The 19,989-nt window shown below is 56.4% G+C and overlaps 1 protein-coding gene across 7 annotated transcripts in view; it reads right to left on the bottom strand.

Annotated features, from left to right (window-relative positions):
• Window positions 1–18,718, bottom strand: part of SCN5A (sodium voltage-gated channel alpha subunit 5) — an 85,850-nt gene extending 67,132 nt beyond the window's left edge. For 5 of the 7 annotated variants that reach the window (XM_065886110.1, XM_065886108.1, XM_065886109.1 and 2 more), the window contains exons 1-5: window positions 18,434–18,706; window positions 15,781–15,899; window positions 8,661–8,750; window positions 7,185–7,313; window positions 337–428 (exon numbers count right to left, since the gene is read on the bottom strand). In XM_065886110.1, the coding sequence (XP_065742182.1) occupies window positions 337–428; window positions 7,185–7,313; window positions 8,661–8,750; window positions 15,781–15,899; window positions 18,434–18,706 (703 nt within the window). Of the gene's footprint in view, window positions 1–110; window positions 203–336; window positions 429–7,184; window positions 7,314–8,660; window positions 8,751–15,780; window positions 15,900–18,433 lie in introns of all 7 variants that reach the window. The other 2 variants (XM_065886111.1, XM_065886106.1) reach the window with 2 other exon arrangements.
• Window positions 18,719–19,989: the final 1,271 nt, after the last annotated feature.

Below are 19,989 nucleotides of genomic sequence, written 5' to 3' on the forward strand. Positions count from 1 at the left end.
CTGGGGACAGGCACATTTGAAGGGGCCTTCCCGAGGGTCGCCTTGGCTCCCAGGTAGCTGGAAAGGCCCAAGCGTGTCCCTCCAGCCTTGGCGTTTAACCTGATTTTCACCTGAAATGACTGATATAGTTTTCAGGGCCCGGAGGACTCGGAAGGTACGTAAAGCTGAGACATTGCCCAGGTCCACAAATTCAGTGGTGTATCTGTAACAAGGGAAATTCACACACAAGACAGTGACAACACGCCAGTAGGACACACAGTCAGAGGAGGGGGGTGGGGGAGACGGAGAGAGAGTCACTTGTAGCTGAGATCTGGGAGGCAAACCTGGGCATCTTACCTGGGATAACTGAAATAGTTTTTAGAGCTCTCAGGACTCTGAAAGTTCGAAGAGCCGACAAATTGCCTAGTTTTATATTTTCTGATACATACCTGTAGAATCAAATCACAGTTATTGGGAATTACAAAGCGGCACCTCAGCCCGCCCTCCCCGACCGGCCCTCTCCCTTCTCCCCCTCCCACGGGGAGGGCTGTGCATGACCCGGGGCCTCCCCTAGGTTTTCTTCTTGATCTCATCCCTCCTGCCACGGGGAACCTCAGTGAGGGTGCCTTAAGGATGTCCACAGAGCAAGCTCCCAGGCGGCTCTCTCGGTGATGGTCCTGTGAATAACCAGCGCCACGAGGCAACGACTCTGCCATGTTCTCCATGCCACTTGCGGACTATGACACGAAGCCACATGGGGGAGCGTCTGAGACTGGGGACAGAGCAAAGAGGGAAACTCCATTTTCCAGGAGGCTCAGGCCAGGTGATATAGGAAGCAAGCGGGTTTCTGGTCCTGGTTTTGCTCTATGTCTTCTGCGGTGTCACCAGCTCGTGCCGGGCAGCTCTGATCCGTGGGACCCTGAAGTCTAGCTGAGACCGCTGTGGAGCCAAGGCTGGGTGTCTGAGGGCATCCCACTCCCTCCTTCCAATCACAATTCTCTGTGCAAGGCGTGGCTCAGGAGTCCCTGAAGTCAGGAGGTGGAGGTGACTTGAGTACTCAAAGAGAGAAGAGTTCCCAAAATGATGCTTTGGAAGATGAGATGGGAGGTTGCCCAAATATTTAGCTCTTAACTACTCACGGGCCACGGCCAACACAAGAAAAGAAAAAAGCAGGCTGAGGGGTCCTAGGGATGTGCCAGCCCCTCTCCCATGAGTCCACCCCAGTCTTGGTGTCTCCTCACGATGGCCCTGGGTGTCCACAGGAGTAGTGACCTCGGGAGGCAAGCAGCCCTCCTCGGTGTATGTCCTGCTTGGGCCCGAGTGGTGCTCAGCAGGGTTGAGTGGCCATGGGGCTCCCACCTGCAACTTGGACAATCGTCCATCCATAGCTTCCACAATCACAGGAGGAAGGAGTCGGTCTCTGGCTGGCAGGGACCCGCCCAAGCAGAGCGTGAAGACACGCGTGGATGGGTCACATGACCAGGATGTCTGAGAGATGGATGGATAGTGTGTGACCAGGGCTGTTGGGACAGTGGCAAGTGATTTGTGATATTTAACCAAAGGTTTCATATCCAGGGTGTCTGAGATTTAACCCAAGGTGTCTGATGTTTGACAAAGAACAGCAGACTCAGGATGTCTGAGATGTTTAACCAACTGTGTCCGACCCGGTGTCTGAGTGACGTCAGTCCAGGGACACTGGGTGAGTGTCGACGGTGGGCTGACAGTGCTGACAGACTCACTCTGCCTATCATGGTGGACCTCCAGGCCCTTCCACTTGGCTCAGAGTCTCTGAATCTGCCTTCAAGCTCTGGGGTCTGCAGGGAGGGACTTGGCAGGCTGTGACAAGGGACTCAATGTCCTCGGGTCAGCCGGGTCCAGCTCTGACTCTGGGCTGACACCAGCTTCCTCTCCATCCACTCATGGGGCTATTCCGTCTTTACGGGGCCCCGTGGACGAGGCCTGCTCCCTCCTTACTCTCCACATCCCTTCAGCGCTGGGAAGTCAGCGGACTCACTCTCAGCAGAGCTTTCCTTCTGTCTACACCAGATCCTTTCCATGGTGTGGTCTCCATTCCTTCTGCTGGACTCACTGCAGCTTGCACATCTTTCTCGGGCGCGACAGTCAGATGCAGCCCTGTGTTCCGGGGGGCGTAGAAGTCACCTCCCTTGTTCTGGCCCATATACGTCTACTGATTTAGTCGAAGCTCCCTCTCAACTTTTGATGGCTATTCTACTTTCTGTGAGGGCTCTGACCCTCAGACCTCTGTCCCACACTCTCCTCTCAGGCTTGGACTCTCTGTCCAGACATGGTGTGGCCATGGGACTGCCAGGTTGAACCTGGACCGCTGCCAATGTCGCTGTTACATGGAAGCCACAGTTTCAGCCTGTGGATGGCTCTGGATCCATTTTCTGCTGCTACTCCAATGGGTGTGGCCTGGGACAAAGTTTTCTTGTTCAGGACACTGGCTTCAAGGCTGTCTCTTCTGGTTACAGGGAATGGGCAGAGAACGGTGCCAAATGGAGAGGGAACCAACCGTCCCTGCTTCAGCCTCTTGTCCCTTCCAGACCCTGCCTGTCCCCTCGTGTCTCCAGTGAAGCCCTGCCTATCTCCTGCTTGGATTTAGCCTGTCTTCGCCTGTCCCAGTGTAGACCCTGCCTTCCCCACGCCCTCAGGGCCCCCAGCGCTGACAGTGCTTGCCCTTTGCTCAATACCTGCTGGGCATAGGAAAGCTGAGACCCCAGGGTATGTGCTTCCGGCAGCCTTCAAGGCCAGCTGTGTGGCTGAGAACAGGGTGGGGCCAGTGGTTGAGTGTGGGTGAAGTCAGGTCACACGTGGGAGAGCAATACTGAGGAGGAAGAAGACTTGACGGTGGGGCACAGAGCAGGGTGAGGACAAGGTGTGTCTGTGACCGTGTCTGTGACACGGGGGCTGCTGCCTCTTTTACTTGACCCAGAACCTAGTGCCTGGCTACTTCCCATTTGGGGGCCCTAGACCCCCACCAAAGCCTCTCTTGGGGCCTCGGAGAATGGCAAGGCAGGAGAGACCCTGTATTTAGCAAAGGGCCAGCTTCAGCAGTGGCCCAGGTCAGGGTGGAGCTCTGCTCCTGCCAAGCTGGCAAAACGCTCCTCCAAGTCCTTCTACTCTTTCTGCTGGGGCCAAGCGGCTGGGCAGGGGCAGACAGCTGCGGGGGTGGATCGTGGGCCCTGACACAGAAAAAGCAGCCGGTGGTGGGTGAGAATTCTACCCCATCACACCAGCCCCAGCGCAGGAGGGAGCCTTTTGGAGGCTGAGGGACCATGAGGAAGGCAGACCCTGGCCTTCTTCCTGCTCTGCCCCTATCTTGCTGTGCAGCCCTCCCATTCCATGCAGACGGCCCCTCCTGGGCTGCCAGGCAGAGGTACAGACAGCACAGCACGTTAGCTACTGCGGTGATTGCCACCCTCTCCTCTCTGCCCTCCCTCCCTTCCCCTCCATGTTTGGTTGCCATAACAACCCCAGAAGGTGGGAGGCTGCGCTAACTAGCAGGTAATGCCCAGCTCAAAGGGGGCGACAGGAAGAGCTCTGGCTGCGGGATTGCAAGTGGAGCCTGGCAGGCTTCCTGGCATCCCCTCCAACCCTCCACAATTCTAAAGTGGGTGGGGTTGGGGATCAGGTGGAGGCCTAGCCAGAAACATCAGAATAGGGGTGCTTCTCAAGGTTACGAGTTAGGAGACTTGGTTTGAGCCCCAGCATTGCTGCTGATTCATTCTACAATTTTAGGCAAGTGGTAGGCTCTCTTTGAGCCTCAGTTTCTCCATCTGTAAAACGGAAGGTGGGATGGGGAGTTTCATTGAATAGAACTTTGTTGCCACTTAAGGCTCCTCTGATGATTCTAAGAGCCCCTCATTATTGAATCATTTTGGCTATAGCAGAACACTTTTCACAGCATTACCACGGCAGTAATTCATTGTTTTCATAAGGCAGGAGCACTGTCCATCAAAGTGCCAGGCCAGTCCAGCCCAGAGCACAAACCTGGCGTGCCAATGGGCCCAGGCAGCCCCAGGGGAAGTCAGTGGTCCATTTCTGTGAGACACTCGGAAACCTGGAAATAGTCTCGTGGCCTCTGAGGCCCCGTTCTGCTTTTTCTCCCCTGGTTCTGGTCCAAAGTGAAGGCAGGAGGGCTTGGTGAGGAAGGGACTCCTGCTCTGCGATTCCCAGTGGAGGGAGAGGTTTTCTGCGGGATTCCACGGGGATTGACCGGCATGAGACAGGACAGGAGGACTGGCTAAGGGCTGGATGGGGAGGACTCAGAGCATCTCCCAGAGTCGTGGGCTGATGACAAGCCAAAGCCTGGCTCCTGCCATCAGACAAGGGGCCCGGGTTCTGGGAGCGTTGCTGCCATGACACAGAGCTGCTGAGGCTCCGGGATGGGAAGGTAGAAAAGGCTCAGGCAGATGCTCTATCCTCTGGAAGCCACTTCCTGTGACTTCGGGCCCTCAGGGGCCCGTGGATCACTGCCCACCCCACCCCCGCCATAGGGCACCTTGGAGCCTGGGCCCGCCTTAGCCATCCTACTCCATTCCCATGAGTGCAAGCCCCTGGCTCTGAGAGAATGCTCCCCCCGTCCTCACACATCAGACCTGCCTCCCAACTCTGTGTTCTCAGATGATGATCCTGCTTCTTACCACTGAGAAAACAGAAGCAATCAGAAGAGAAATTCCTTCTCTCACTGTCGGCTCTATCAATCTACCTCCACTGCCACTTGAAATTCTGCCTTCCCTGCTCTTACGGCCAACACTCCACCCAGTCCCTGGATTCCTACCCCTCGGGCCAGCTCAAGGGCTTTGCTCCTGCAACTGCCCCCTTTCCTCCATCACCAACTTCCCCTCTCTCGTGGATTGTTCCCATCAACTTGCAACGATGCCTCCCTTCTTTAAAGGTCCTCCCTTCACCCATCCTCCCCTCTGGCCACCACCCTACTTTGGGTCCTGTTTTAGAGCAAACCCCACAAAGCAGATGGGTACATTTGCCTCCCCCCCCCCGCCCCGCCCTCTTCCCACCCTCCCTCAAGCCTTCTCTCATCAGCCACGTGTCCCCCACTCCCCTGGAAGCCATCTCGTCAAGGTCAAAATCGTCAACCATTTTTATGTTGTTGACTTCAACGGTCCATCTTGGTTCTCGCCTTCCTCAGCCTCCTTGTGGTTTCTTTCAAATCGAGTCACACTCCCCTGCTGGTTTTCAGGATACTGCTCTCTCCTGGTTTTCCTCAGCACTCCCTGGCGGTTCCCTCCAGTTTCTTCGCTCCTTCCTCCTTTTTCGGGACTTCAGGATGTTAGAGCGTCCCAGGGTACAGTCCCCAGGCGGCTTCCCTTCCCTGGCGACACTCCCAGATGATCTCATCCGGTCTCCTGGCTTTAAATACCATCTGTATCCCGACAGCTTCTAAATTTATACCTCTGAGTGGACCTCTTTCCTGAACTCCAGGTTGGAAGATCCAGTTGCCGACTCGATATCTTACCCTGGATGCTTTCATACCTAATACATTCCAGACCGGATGTTTGATTCTTCTCCTCCCTCTGTTTTCCAGGCCAACGAATGGTCGCATCAGCCACCCAGCTGCTCAAGCCAATAGCCACCCTGAGGTCTCCTGTCAGGCCTACCTTCAAATATACTTAGAATCTGACCACGTCTCCCACCTTCTCCACCGGGACCCTGGTCCCAGACACAATCCTCTCTCTCCTGGCTACGAAAATAGCCTCTGAGCTGCTCCATCACTTCCGCCCTTATCCCTCCACAGAGTCCTGTCCACAGAGCAGCCAGGGTGATCTTCCTAGAATGTAAATCAGACCACGTCCCTCCCTGCTTTTAACCCCCACAGGCTCCCATCACACTTGGCTTTTATCATGGCCTGTAAGGCTGTACAACCTGTCCCCCACACTACTCCTTCCCTTGTTCACTTAGCTCTGCCCAGGCCTAAATCTACACTGGCTTCATGGTAAGCGGTAGCCTCTCTCTGAGCCTCAGTTTCCCCACCTGTAAAGCGGCAGGCTGGAGTCAGCTCACAAGCAGCGTGCCTAGAAACAGGGGTTCTGATGCATGTTCTGACCACCGGGCAGAGAGCACCCCATCAGCAGGGTCGTTTCCCTCTTCTCCTCTCTCCTCCACTGCATGGATGAGCCGCTCACATCCAAGGGTAAATAAAGACTTTGTCATGAACAGGTGGGTTCCGTGAATCTGAGAATCCTAGAAAGTGGCAGTTGAACTGAACCTCTGACACCACCCAGCTCAACACCGACCTTTCACCAGTGGGGAAACTGAGGCTCTATAAGGGTAGGGAGTATAACCCTCATCAGCTCTGCTCTTGCCAAGGTACGGCGCCCAGCCCTGCACACACTGGGTTTTCCACACACATCAGGCTTTCATAAAGGGTTTGACGGCTGAGCCCCTGACCATGACTCCTGCATGGGAGGCCTGCCCTAATCGTTCATCCCCACCAGAAACCAGCATCCATTGCCTGAGACATCCAGAGTGGCATGCCTCAACCCAACCCCTAAGCAAGGGTCCCTTCCCTGGCAAGGAAGTGGGGCCTCAGCTGGCATGGCAGCAGGCCTGGGGTCACATTTGCTTACTGTGTCCCTGGCATCAGTTTTCTCATCTGTAAAATGGGAGTAAGGAACCCCCATCCAGGTGACCTCTCTGGCTGGTGTGAGGACCCACTGGATCATGTCAGTAACCAGGCGTCTCACAATGTGCCAGACACTGACTCTCTGAGTGGAGACTGCAGCCATGCTGGCGCACCTGGCATAAGCTCCTGGGGATGCCCAGCCACTTCTCCAGCTCCTTTGCTCTCTTTCCTGCAGTTTAAATCACCTTGGAATCCAGGTCACTGTTCATAGTGGTCCAGAGATTTCAGGTTGTAACATTGGTTTCCCTTGACAGAAACAGCAGAGGATACTAAACCAGAATCTTAATGAAGTTCCTTGAGCAAAGGGCTGCCACGGAGCCACAGACGAGCCAGGGGGCCTAACCAGCATGGCCGCGTGAGCTACTCTGAACCCGTCTCTCCCCACCAGGGTGAGCCGAGGGCCTCCACGCCATCTTCCTCCTGCAGAGCTGATGTTGCCTCTGCAGGGAGGCAGAGAGGGCTGGGCAGCCTGGGGCCAGGAGTGGCGCCCACGCCTGTCAGTGTGGCCGCACCCCGCACAGCACAGGGGCGAGGTACTTACGCCATGACGATCACACTGAAGTCCAGCCAGTTCCACGGGTCCCGAAGGAAGGTGAACGCATGCAGGCAGAAGCCTCGAGCCAGAATTTTGACCAGACACTCAAAGGTGTAGATGGCAGTGAAGGTGTACCTGGGGAGGAGAGACCGGTGGGCTTTCTCAGGGAGGGTGAAGCCCGCAGGCCAGGTTGGCAGGAGCACTATGCAGCTTCCCTCTCGAGGGCTCTCAGACCAGGCTCCCTGCAAAGCCCCCATGGCAGAGCTGGAGTTGGGGGCCGGAGCTTCATTCCAAACACCTGGTCAACTTATGCATCTTCCCGTTTACTCAGAGTTGTGCATGCCCATGTGAACCCTCCATCTTCTGTCTCTCGGTTGTCTTGATGTAAGAAGACCCTCCACGCATCTCCTCACCCCAGCCCTGGGGGTCCAGGTACACAGGCATACGGTGGCCACTGTGGGACAGTTAGGACACTCAGAGTCCTGGCCCCTCACTCTTGTTTGTGGATCCTCAGTGATGGGAGGATTCTCATCCTTAACCAGCTACAGGTAGGTGGGTACAGCTGTCTACCTTGGACTCGCAAAGGGGGTCGATGTTCTAACACTTGAGGCTGGGAGGTTGCTGTTCTCTGTGTCCGGGGTCAGCTGAGCAATCCCAAATGTTCGGATGCTGGGACTGCGGCCCACAGGGCCACAGCCATGCTTGTCTCCAGTTCTTAGCAGCTGGATGCAGACCCCAGCACCAGCCGTGCTGCTGGGTCCTGTGTGAACAAGGAGCACCACCAGGCAAGCCACTTAGGTAAGAGAGGCTGTCCCCAAAATTTCATTGGTCCCCTAAAAACAGGGCCTGTTGGGTTCCACTTAGAACCTATGGGTCAGGAACGTTCATGTGGGAAGAAAGAACCAGGCACAGTTTTCTAAAACTGTGCAAATGGTTATAGGAAGCAGGACTTAGGGGAAAGAGGCAGCAGTGTGGTGTTGAGGTCAGAATAGTCCTGGGCCTTTTCCCGGCCACCACGCCCCCTAGCTGCAAGGTCTGGGGTGGTTACTTCTCCAGTTCTGTCTCTCATCTGTCAGATGGGCATAGCGTCTGTACCTGCCCTATGGGGTGGTCATGAGGGTTACGTGATGCTTATTGCTCCAGGATAGTGGCTGGCAGGCACTAAGTGCTCAATCAATTATTAGTAGTATTGTCTCAGAGCCTTCTCCAATCCCATCAGTCCTCTTTAGGGTGGGTCAGGGAGAAACCCTCACTTTGCCAACCTGGAGAGCTTCCTCTCCTGAGGACATAACTCAAAGCATGAATTTGGCAGGACTGGAAGCAGCGAAAGAGGGAAGGGCTAGGGCAAGGACCACTCCCCCCCCCCCCCCCACCAGGTGGGTGAGTGCCTGGGCCTCTGCTGGGGTAACTTTGAGGCCAAGAGTCTGGAACGGAAAAGGCAGGGCGGGAGGGGCTGGCTGGAGAGGCCCTGAAGATACTCACTCGACATACTTGGTCCAGGGTGGAGGGTCGCGCTGGGCCATGAACACGCAGTTGGTCAGGATGGTACACATGATGAGCATGCTGAAGAGCATGGCGCAGGGTCAAGGAAAGCTGCCTGCAGGGGGCCGGACGGGCTGCCACCGCCAGGGGGTCCCGCCCCAGGTGTCGGCACCGCCAGGCCAGGGCTGTCAGATCAACGAGACAGGGGCTCCCAGGAGACACACCAGGGCTCTGCCCAGTCCTTGCCAACCCCTCCCCACTGAGGCTGGACACCTGCCCTGTTCCACAGCCCCCAACAGGGACCGGACACCTGAATGCAAACAGCAGAGTCCCTTGTGGGGCCCATCCTGGAGAGAAGGGAGGAGGGGCCGGCCCTCAGACCTCAGAGGTTTTTACCCATGGCCTAGTGGGAGCACTGTCCTTGGCCACACTAGAGGGAGATGGGTGTTTATAAACAGCTTCTCAGGGTCCACTGTTTCAGGGAGAGGAAAGCCACGGTGGCAGGGCCCCGAGTTCCCTCCTCCACTTCTATGGGAGCAGCCCAGGCTGACCTTTGAACTAGGACTTCTGCCAAAACGTTCATGCCTTGTCCGGACACAGTGACCCGGGGGGAGGCAGGGGACCACATCCCTGGCTGCTTCCTCCTTCGTACATGCTCTTCACTTGTGGCCTCTTCTCCGCCTAGTACACTGCTTCCCTCCTTCAACGAGGGCCTCCTCCGAGCAACCTGCCCTGACTTCTTGCTTGCTGCACCCCCACGGCACCAGGCATCCCTCTTTCAGCATGTCTGGCTCCCTGAATGGCAGTGCCCATCTGTCCCCACCAGAAGGGGAGCTCTTCAAATGCTGGGATTGCGTCTCGGGCATCCTCAGGGCCCTTAGCCTCACGCTGAACTGCTCCAGGCCTTGTCTGATCCCTGAGTCTTTTTTTTTTTTTTTTTAATATATTTATTTATTTTGGCTGTGTTGGGTCTTTGTTGCTGCACGTGGGCTTTCTCTATTTCCAGCGCGCGGGGACTACTCTTCGTTGCGGTGCGCGGGCTTCTCATCGCGGTGGCTTTTCTTGTGCAGTGCAGGCTCTAGGTGCACGGGCTTCGGTAGTTGTGGCTCATGGGCTCAGGAGTTGTAGGCTCCTGGGCTCTTGAGCGCAGGCTCAGTAGTTGTGGCACACGGGCTTAGCTGCTCCACCGCATATGGGATCTTCCCAGACCAGGGCTCAAACCCGTGTCCCCTGCATTGGCAGGCGGATTCTTAACCACTGTGCCACCATGATCCCTGACTCTTTGTCTCCAAGTCCCAGACACTGCTTCAGGCTGAACAAAGCTCTGACTGACCGCCACGGCCTCCCTTACCTCTACTGGACCTGCAGAGGAACAAGGGCCAGACCCTGGGCCTCTTGTGGGTAGGGGCACCCCCGAGAGGCCCAGCCCAGAACGGGGACACTCTGCTACCCCACAAATCCTCTCCCCAGCCCAAGAGAGGAAACTGGGCCTCCATTCCCTACGGCTGCCCCCAGGCTCACCACCTTGTCCCGGCCTCAGCCCTGCGGGCAGCAGCTGCCAGCCAGGCGATTCCCACCGGAAGCCCGGGAGCTGCAGTAATTGAGCTCCGGGGTCCTGCCTCTTCCCTCCCCATCACAGTTCCACCCTTTCCCATGGCTTGGCCCAGCCTCGGGCCCGATGCGGAGCCCAATGCAGTCAGACTGGAGATGGGGCTGAGCTGGGGTACTGACTTTGGTGGGGGGCTGGCCCAGCTGGAGAGAGAGGTGGGATATCTCAAGGAATCTAGATGAATGCCCTCCACACCTCCAGCACTCCTTCTAGGGAATCCAGGGTATCAGGCAATGGCATGTCAGACCTGGCCCCCAGTATATAACGAATTCTCCAATTTCTCATCTGAGATGAGAGGGGTCAGGTTCTGGGACACCCACCCCAGGGTTTGGATACTCAAACCAGAGTTGCGCAGCTCAGCGTCCAGGGCCCTCAGAGAGGCAGGGAGCCTGCTCCAGTCTCTGCAGATACCCTGGTATCTCCTACACACAGGGAAGCCTCTGAACGTTGAGGGAAGTGACAGCCAGGAAGGGGGGACTGAGATGGAGACCTTGAGAGACAAAGAGGAAGGTTGGGAACTCAAAAAGGGTGTGCAGCCCTTCTCCCCTACACACGTGCGCGCGTGCGCACACACATTCCCGTTCCTCACACCCCGGCTCCCTGCCAAGGCGTTCCTCACTGGGCAGGCAGTTAACAAGCGCCTCAACCAGACTTTATTCATCCCCACAGATCCATTGCTAAACCAACTGAGGATCAGATGATTCCTGAAATATGAAAGTAATGATGCTAAGAGCAAGACTGCACCAGCTGCTGTTGACTTTGGAAATGGAAGGGGGCCAGAGCCGAGGATTTCCCGTAGCCCCCAGAAAACAGAAAAACCTAGAAAACAGACTCTCCCCTAGAGCCTCCAGAAATGATTGCAGCCCTGCCGATACCTTGCTTTTAGCCCAGTGAGAACTTTTTTGGGCTTCTGACCCCCAGAACTATAAGGTGGTAAGTCTGTGTTGTTTCAAGTGGCGAAGTTTGTTACGGCAGTCACAGAGAACGACTGTGGGTACAAACCACAGGGTGAAGGGCTCTGTAAAGTGTGAGCAGACGGCCACCCAGAAAGAGGAACAGAATTATTTGTCATTTTTAAGAACAAACCTCATGAGAGCACATGTGCCTGGCTCTGTGCGGGAGATAGGGCGGCCTCTTAGCCATTGAACTGCTCCAAGATAGGGTATTATGAGAAACCAGACCCGCCTCTGGCTGGGCTGGGCAGGAAGGCTTCCTGGAGGAGGCATTTAGACAGGCACTGAAGGTTGGTCAGGGTTCCTCCAGCCGTCAGTCCTGGTGAGGCTCAGAACTGGGGAGACCCCCGTCTGGGGAGCCAAGCCTCTCCCAAGTCCTCTCTCAGTGCACACACCACTCATAGCTCTCATTAGAGTGGAGAAAAGGTCACTTGGCAGACAGCAGCAGTGCGGACAGGCCGCCTTGGACCAGAGGACTTGGCGGGACGCAGACAGAGGTGAATCAAGGTCTAGCATCAAGACTTAGGGAAGAACCAGAGTAGACAGCCCTGCTGAGCCCTGCTAGCTAAGGCCTGGGTCACACGGTGGGAAAAGACAAGTGCTCCCTGACTGAATTTTGGCTTTTGCAGACACAGCAATGGAGGGTGAGGTGCACAGACTCTGGTCTCTGCCACTTGACTGCTCAAAACCCTGCCTGGCTCTCCTATCCTTGAGGACAGCCCTTCCATTATTCTCAGTCTTTCCTGTGTATGTGATCTTTTCCTACCTAGACTGAGCCTTTAGTCCATGTGACTCCGCCCAAGCATCCCTAGGTCCCCCATGGAGCCACGCACACAGCCAATACCAGAGAGATAAGTCAAGTGTACTCCTGGCCAGGGCACACCTGTTTGCCCTGCCTGGTGGTTTCAGGCCTATGATTGAGCTGGTTTCACGTGTGGGCAGAGGCAAAGGCCAGCTCTCGGGGCTGAGTTCAGCTGAACATCTTCAATCCTGCCGTGTCATTGTCCCCAAACACCCACTCCCAGCCTCATAATTAAAATGCCAGCAAGGACGGCCAGCCTGGGTTGTGGGGAAAGTCTGAAACTGGGGCTGCCTGTCTTCAGATGCTAAGGAATCAAAAAACTCCCAAAGAGAAGGGAATTAATGGTCAGGGTATTTTCATATATTTGTGCTATTAAATTCACACACACACACACACACACACACACACACACACACACACACACAAACATGTGGTTTGATTGCCCATTTGAATCTTCCAGGGGAATGTGGGAGGATTTTGTGAACAGATCCTATGCACCCAGGAAGGCAAGCAAAATGCTGCTTGCCATGAATGTGCGGCCTCTCTGAATGTGACTGCAGCGGAATTTGGCGTTCTGTTGGTTTCTTTTATTTAATCCTGGCAGGAACACATTCTGCAGGATTATAACAAAAATACTTCAGAAAAAAAAATTCTACATGCCCATATTTACTTTTTAGGCAACTTCCCAGGGACACGCTGCAAGCGTGGAGCCCAGAGCAAAGCTGAACTGAGGTATGGCACGATCACCAGCATGTCACTGGGAACGCCTGGACTGTCGCAAGGGAGCGGGATTTCTTTCTGGAGAGCAGGGACTGCATGCCTGCCCCCTCGTAAGTTAGTCTTTGCCCCTACTGCCCTGTCCAAAGGGCCTGGCACAGAACTTTGCACACTGGGGACTGAGATGTTTGAATGGCTATAGAAATGTAAGCCAACAATCAGCTTCGGTTTTGCAACATGAAGAAATTCTAGAGGCCTATGGCACAATGTGCCTATAGTTAATATGACTACACTGGACACGTAAAAATGATTAAGACGGTCAATTTTATGTTACATGTTTTCTACCACAATAAAAAAAATGTAAATGGAGAGAAAGCTCCTAATTCAAAACCTGGAATCTGTGGGCATTAGAAATGCACGGTGACCGCCAGTGGGCATGGGGTTTCTTTCGGGGGTGATAAAAATGTTTTGGAATTAGAAAGTGGTGACGATTGCACAACCTTATGAATATACTGAAGTCCACTGAATGGTACACTTTAAATGGTAAATTTTATGCTGTGCGAACTGTATCTTGATTGAAAAAAAGGGAAATGCGTGAAGAGCTTGTAGATCTCTAGGCCTCACACTGGTGATTCTGGTCTGGAAGGCGCTAGGAATCTGCATTTTTAACAAACTTCCCAGGTGCCACTGGCAGACTGACGTTTGGAAATGACTGCCTTAGAGCAGTGTGTGCAGAAATCATGGAGACCTTCCTAAAACGTGGGTTCTGGGCCCAAGTCTCAGCAATTCCTTTAAGATCCTTGTGATACTGCTGCTGCTGGTTGGTGTACCACACTTTGATGGCAAGACTCAAGGACACAGAGGGGCTGTTCCCAAACCCCACAATCCAGGCCCCTCTTCTCCCTCAGTGCCCCCCAAGCCTGCTAAGGGGCGCTATTGGAGGCCAGCAGCGTGCTCCCATCCCCAGCCAGTGGAGCGTCAAGGCAGCTGCTCAGAGCCCAGCACAGGGCCTCCCAGATGCTGAGCCACTTCCCTGGGGCAGCTGCCCTGGGAGGCAAGGTCCATCTCAGTGATCTCAGGGCCCGTCCTGCCGGGCGGAACCAGCCCCTCACAGCCTCAGTGCCACCGCTCGGTGGACCCTCTGGCCAGGCTGGGGACTGCATTGCCCCTACCGCCTCCCTGGCCTCAGCTGCCCCATGGCCCAGCTTTGCAGGAGCCCCGGGGCTGCAGCTGCATCCCTAGGGGCTGCCGTGGCTGCCAAACTTTTGGGAAGTTGCCTAAAAAGTTGGTTAGATACCTGGAGGAGAAGCCCCAGGTGGGAGCCGGAGCATGCTTTCAGGGACGCCAGGCCCTTAGAGTGAGGCCGGAGACAGGCTCAGAGCAAGAAGGCGGCTGGCCTTTCCTCCCGCTGCACCGCTCTCACCAGGCTACGCCCACGTGCTGGCAGAAATGACAACTCCTCATGTGGCTGTCGAATCACGCTGAGGGGGCTGTAAAATTCCCAAGGGGGCAAGGACAGTGTCTTATTCAGCTTGACACCCCCAGGGTGCCGGGCAAAGTGCCTGGCACCTACAGGGGGCTTAGGAACAGTTGCAGAATGGCTCAAAATTAAATCCAGGACCACCCTTGCCTCATAAAGTAGGATGCAGCTGTGAATGGTAGGCTGCCCTTGAATACAGTCTCTCCCCACAGTGTCGGCCCACCCTAGAGACCACCCTACTGACGCCACAGCCATGGCCTGCATGGGCTGGGAGCAGGGGGGGGGTCCCTGGACATACATCTGTCTCAGGATCTCCATGAGAAAGGCAGGAGCCAGTTGGAGGGGGCTGGAGAGCGTCTGCAAGCAGAAAACAAACGGGGCCCTGAGGCCCTCTGACTGGTCCCTGGGTTTGGGATCCGGCGCCGGGGCACAGGTGGGCAGACAGTGGAGCCAGGAAGGAGCATCCCTCATCCCTGCCTGGACAGGAAATGTCCCCCGAGCAGTCAGCATCTGTCTCTGTTACTCAGTCCCCCACTGAGCAGCTATTTTCCTGAAGCCTCCTGCCCTGACCAGAGGTTAATGGGTGAGACCTTCACCTTTGCCTCAGAAGAGGTCCATCCGGAGGGGGGAACTGATGGGGGACCATGGGGAGCTCTCGGGCCAAGCCGCCAACCTAACAGCTAATCACACCACTGAGCCCAGCATCATTGATTCAATTAACAGGCAAGTCAGCTACAGCTAAAGCAAAGCTGCTCAGGCCCTCACAGTGAAACACAGATGCCTCTGACTCCACAGCCAGACACCTGCCCCCCGCCCCGAGAGGCTCCATGTGTAGGGCCCCTTTTCTCAAGTCCAGAGAACAGCCGTTTCCCTGTCCCGTGCTCGGCCCGAATGGGGTCCTCCTAGGGCCCAAAGACCAGTACCCGTCCCTTACCATACTGCAGCCGTCCCATAGCTCTCCTCCGCAGCCTGAAGATTTTTTAGGTTGTGGTTTATGTAACTTAACGTTAACCAGAGTTCTCTGAGATACTCGGAAACTGCAAACATTTTGTCAACACCTAATCAAAAAGCAAGCGATGCCTCCCTTGAAAGAGGCCCACATGTGAATAAACCAGAGGCCTCTTTACTGGGAAGCGTTTTTTCCTTGGCTGACCTGCTTGAGGTCCCAGCCGGTAGGCGGGGAGGTGCAGGCCCGGGGGTGCAGTGGGAGGGGACATGTGGAGCCAAGACCAGAACCAGGGGACACTGATCGGCCTCATTTCTTCTGGGATCCTCAGTAGCTGAGCATCTAGGACATTTCTCTCCTGAAGGAGCAGAGCCGAATCTCCCAGACTTTCATGTGTCCACGATCCCCTGGGATCTCGTTAAAATGCAGATGCAGATTTGGCGTGGGGTCCGAGAGACTGATGTCCAACCGCTCCCAGGTGACAACTGTGTGCTCGTCTGAGGACTGACCGGGAATCAGCACCACCCTCAGCCCTAAACGCCCCATCCACCACCCGCCCCCCTCTCCCGCCCTGTTTGGGGCCCACACAGCGGGGACGGACTGCCAAGGATATGAATGAACGAGGATCTTCACGGCCGCTCTCCGGATGGGGTGGAAGGGGCTGAGGACATACAAGGCGTTGGTGGCACTGAACCGGAAGATGGTCTTGCCTTTGTTCAGGACGATGAAGGTCTGTGGACGGAGAGCTGCTTTAGGTCAGGTGGCAGCCCTTAGGCCCTTATGGAGGAGAAAGGCTTTTGGGGGGCAGCTGTTGGCTCAGAGCCCTAGAACTCTGGAGAAAGGGTAGGGTGAGAGGAAGAGGAGAGGGCCTGAGGGAGAGGTGGGGGGTAGGGGCAGTCGGCATATTTGGCAGGTGAGTGGACCCTTGCTGGGTCACCCACGGCTGGGGTGGGATGAGATCAAGTTTAAGGGATTGTCAGGTTGGGTGGATTTAGTTTCGTTTGAAAATTACAGTCCCAGCCAGAAGAGGCCTTTCATGATCCTAGCCGAGCTGTTACCATAGCGGAGGCCAGGACCCAGCTGATGCCCGCTCCTTCCCCTCTCCCTTCTGACCCCTCTGTGCTTCCCCACGAGGCCCACTGAGGAGTGAGGGTCTTGATAAGGGAGCTGGGTCAGCAGGGAGGACTAATGGGTGAGAGTAGGGATGAGGAAAATGCAGAGCCCAGCCCAGGAGAGCGAAGCTTTCCCGGGGACCGTGTCTCCTGGCGTCCCGACAGATGGCAGCCCCACCTGACCCCGGAGGACACAACCTAGTGTCTTCCTCGGGGGATCATGCACAGCCCAGGGTAAACCCACTCCCTGTGCTTCCAGAAGATTCTATCTACACAGCTCAACGGGGCATGGGAGTGGACAATGGGTGCTAGAGGCTGAGCCACGAGCACATCGAGTGGGCATTTGAGCCAGATGCCGCCCTTGAGGACAGCAGTCCATTCCCCCTGCCCTGGCTCAGCGGGCACAGCTGAGGTGGCATAGCCTGGGGCTGTGCTTCTCCAAGGGCTGAGCTGTTGAGATAAGGTTCTTTTTACTCGGGGCTGGGGAGACAAGTTGACCAGATAGATGAGGACTGAAAGTTCTGCTGTGGTGCCTGCATCACCCGGTGGGGCTGCAGGCAGTATGACTGGGGGGTCAGCAAGGAGAGACGGGAGGTCAGAGACCAGAATCCTACCTGGGGCCACCACTCAAGTGTCCCCGATCACAGGGACAGGAGAGCGTCCCTGACTCCTCCCAGGCTCAACTGCCACCAGCCCCCCAAAGCCCAGCCCAGCCCTGGCCTACTCTCAGCCGGGTCCCTGTGCCATGACTCCTGCCTGTCCCAGCTAACTTCAACCCCATCGCCACTTTGATGCACCACTCAAACCTTGACTCGTCCCCAGCTGTGGCCTTAACCCGACCCTAATTCTCACTTCCAGCTCTGACCAACCAGGACCTAGGCCCACCCAACCTGACTAATCCCAATATCTAGTCTAACTCTGACCCCTACCGTGGCCCCAGGCCCCCACCTTAACCCAGCTTGAGTCACTCGAACTCTGGGGGGAATCGAGACCAGGTTCAAGGTCTCTTCTCCCGCCTGTGCATATAGCCTGGGTGGGCTTTCCTTCCACCTACCCACTCACGAGTGCCTGCACACACGGAGACAATGGGCACCTCTCCCACCCTCAGACTCCTGGTCTCCTGAATGCAGTCTCATTGCCCAGTGACACACAACTCAGACGCCCGCTGACACTGACACGCAACACTCATACCCGCCAGGGGCTCGCATTCACTTCCTCAGCGCTTCCTCAGCCCTGGACCAACTGCAGTGATGTGGGTAGGAACCATCCCCCTCGGCACCCAGCCTTCTGGGGAAAGGCCTCCCCCAAATTCGAACCCGCCTTCTTCCGGCAGTGAGGCCCGAAGTGTGGGCAGCTGGGGTGGGTACCAGGCCTCTGCAGGAGCCCTGCATGCCCGTGGTCTGGCTGGGTGCAGGGCTGAGCACACGGTCCTGAGAGCTCGTGAGGCCAGGGCCGGGGACCCAGACGGGGGAATTGACCTCCTGGATAGAAATCCACGCCTGAGGAAGCCTGGGTTACCCTGCCCTAGTGGACAAAATCCCCTTCCTCTCCCTACACTCAGGAGGGACAATGGCAGAACCACCCCTCCCTACCCCTCTCAGATTTCCCACTGGCCATCATGGTCCCATCACCAGCCCACAAGGCCCAGGATGCTGCTGCCGTGGCCCCCAGCCTGAGCTGTCATTACACAGCCAGTGCCTAGCAAATTCCGTGGGGTGGGGGATGGGGGCTACATGCTGTCTCTGGTTAGGAGAGGGATCACATGCTGTGCTCTGGGGCCCAAATTGGACTCAGGGCCTGACTCCAATTCACACATACCACGGGACCGGGAGGAGTCCTCCAGGGGTGAGAATAATCTAACCACAGATGATTCCCAAAGTAGATACTCCACAGGGAGGCAAGATTTCAAGTGTGGCTGCCTGCTCTTTCTTTCATAGCACCAAACCGTCTCAGGCTGCATAATTCTGGCCTTTTATTCCGGAACTCTAACATTAAGGTGATGGGAATATAGATCACTAATGACTCACTCTCCCAAGGCCCAGGGAAGCCAACCCCAAACAGAGCCCCCGTATGGAGGTGAGGCCCTCTCGCTGTCTGCTGTGTTGACAGGGATGCTGCAGGGAGGTGGGGTGGGGTGGGGTGGGCAGCAGTCACCTTTTGGGTGCTATAGAAGGGGTCCAGGTCCTCCAGGGGCTCCCCAATGAGCTCTTGGGGTGGGTTGCCATAGAGATCCGGCAGCTTTTTGGAGGCCTGCAGGTCCAGCTGGGGCTGGGGAGCCTCCTCCTCGGGCAGTCCGTCTCGGCTCTCCTGCGAGGCGGCCGAACCTCGGGCCTGCTTCTCTGCCATGCGCTTCTCGATGGCCGCCAGAGACTCCCGGGTGAACCTGTGGAAGCTGCTGGTGACCCGAGGTAACAGGAAGTCTGCCATCTTCTCATCCTGCTTCTGGGGCACAGGCTGTCCTCACGCTGCCTGCAGGGAAGCTGAAAGACACAGACATGGGGCTGATGCTGCGCCCATGGCCAGGGGGCAGGGTGGCCAGACCTGGGGGGAGTGGCTGGGCTGGCGGAGGGAAGGACCAGCACCTTGGCAAAGATGTTCCCCACCTCTCCACAGGCACACTTGGCGGATGCCGGCCTGGGCAAACCCAGAGCCCTCCAGGCTCCGGGGAATGCATGAGGACCTGCAGGAGGGTCGCTCCTCCCTTTCCCATCCCAATGAGCACGTTTGAATGCAAGTAGGCACGAGTGACTGGGTCATCGGGGACCCTTCATTCTACCCCACTCGATACAAAAGGGCACACTCACACCTGTTGGTTCCTTAACCAAGCCCACTCTGAGACACTTCTCACAACTGACCCCGACACACCCTGGGTTGAGGGGGACACTCCATGGGGCAGGGAGGGGGCCTGTCACCTTTTTATTTCAGATCTCTGGCCAGGCTGGTCCTGAACAAATGAAGGATGGAATGAATGACGAATATGTAGATGAGGGGCAAGGGCGTTAGAAGGTACCCACTGCTGCCCTTCCCCTCAGCTTGTCTCCTCTACAGGAAACCCTGGGACCCTAGGAGGGTGATCAGAGCCCTCCTGGGCCAACGTCCCAACCCTGGGCTTCTTTTTCAGGCAGATCCTCGGCCTGAGTGGTGGGACCAGAGGGTTGGGGACAGTCTGTCTGGTCTTCCCATAGCACCACGCACCTGCGTGGGGGAGGGTGCCCAGACTTCACCTGGGGCACGGAGGTTCCAACATCTGGCCACTGAGGGGGTATCTGGATCTGCTCACCGAGGCCCAGGCAAGTCCTGCAGGTTTTTGGGAACAGCTGGGTAACAACTTGGCAGCTGCCATCCAGATGTTGGCACCGCAGAGCTGTGTACACAGCTGCCACACAGCCCCCTGAGAGGATCTCAAAGAAATCCCCAGAGTGAAGCATCCTTCCGGAGATGGAAAACGCTGACGGAGCATCCCAGACTCCTCACTCCCCTCCTCCTGAATCTGAACAAACCAGGGCCCATCTCGAGTAACAGCGGAACCAGAACACGGTGACCGCACTTCCGCTAGGACGCCCAGCCAGCAGCTGCATGTGACGCCAAACAGGGAGAATGTGGCCCCCGGCGGCCTCAGATGACCCAGGACCTGGTGTGAGCAGGCTCTGACTCTGACACGGAGGCCGGAGGATGTGTTCCCGACTGCCGCACCAAAACAGGATGCGGTC

This window comes from Phocoena phocoena, chromosome 10 (assembly GCF_963924675.1).
Source record: "Phocoena phocoena chromosome 10, mPhoPho1.1, whole genome shotgun sequence".
Classification (NCBI taxonomy): domain Eukaryota; kingdom Metazoa; phylum Chordata; class Mammalia; order Artiodactyla; family Phocoenidae; genus Phocoena; species Phocoena phocoena.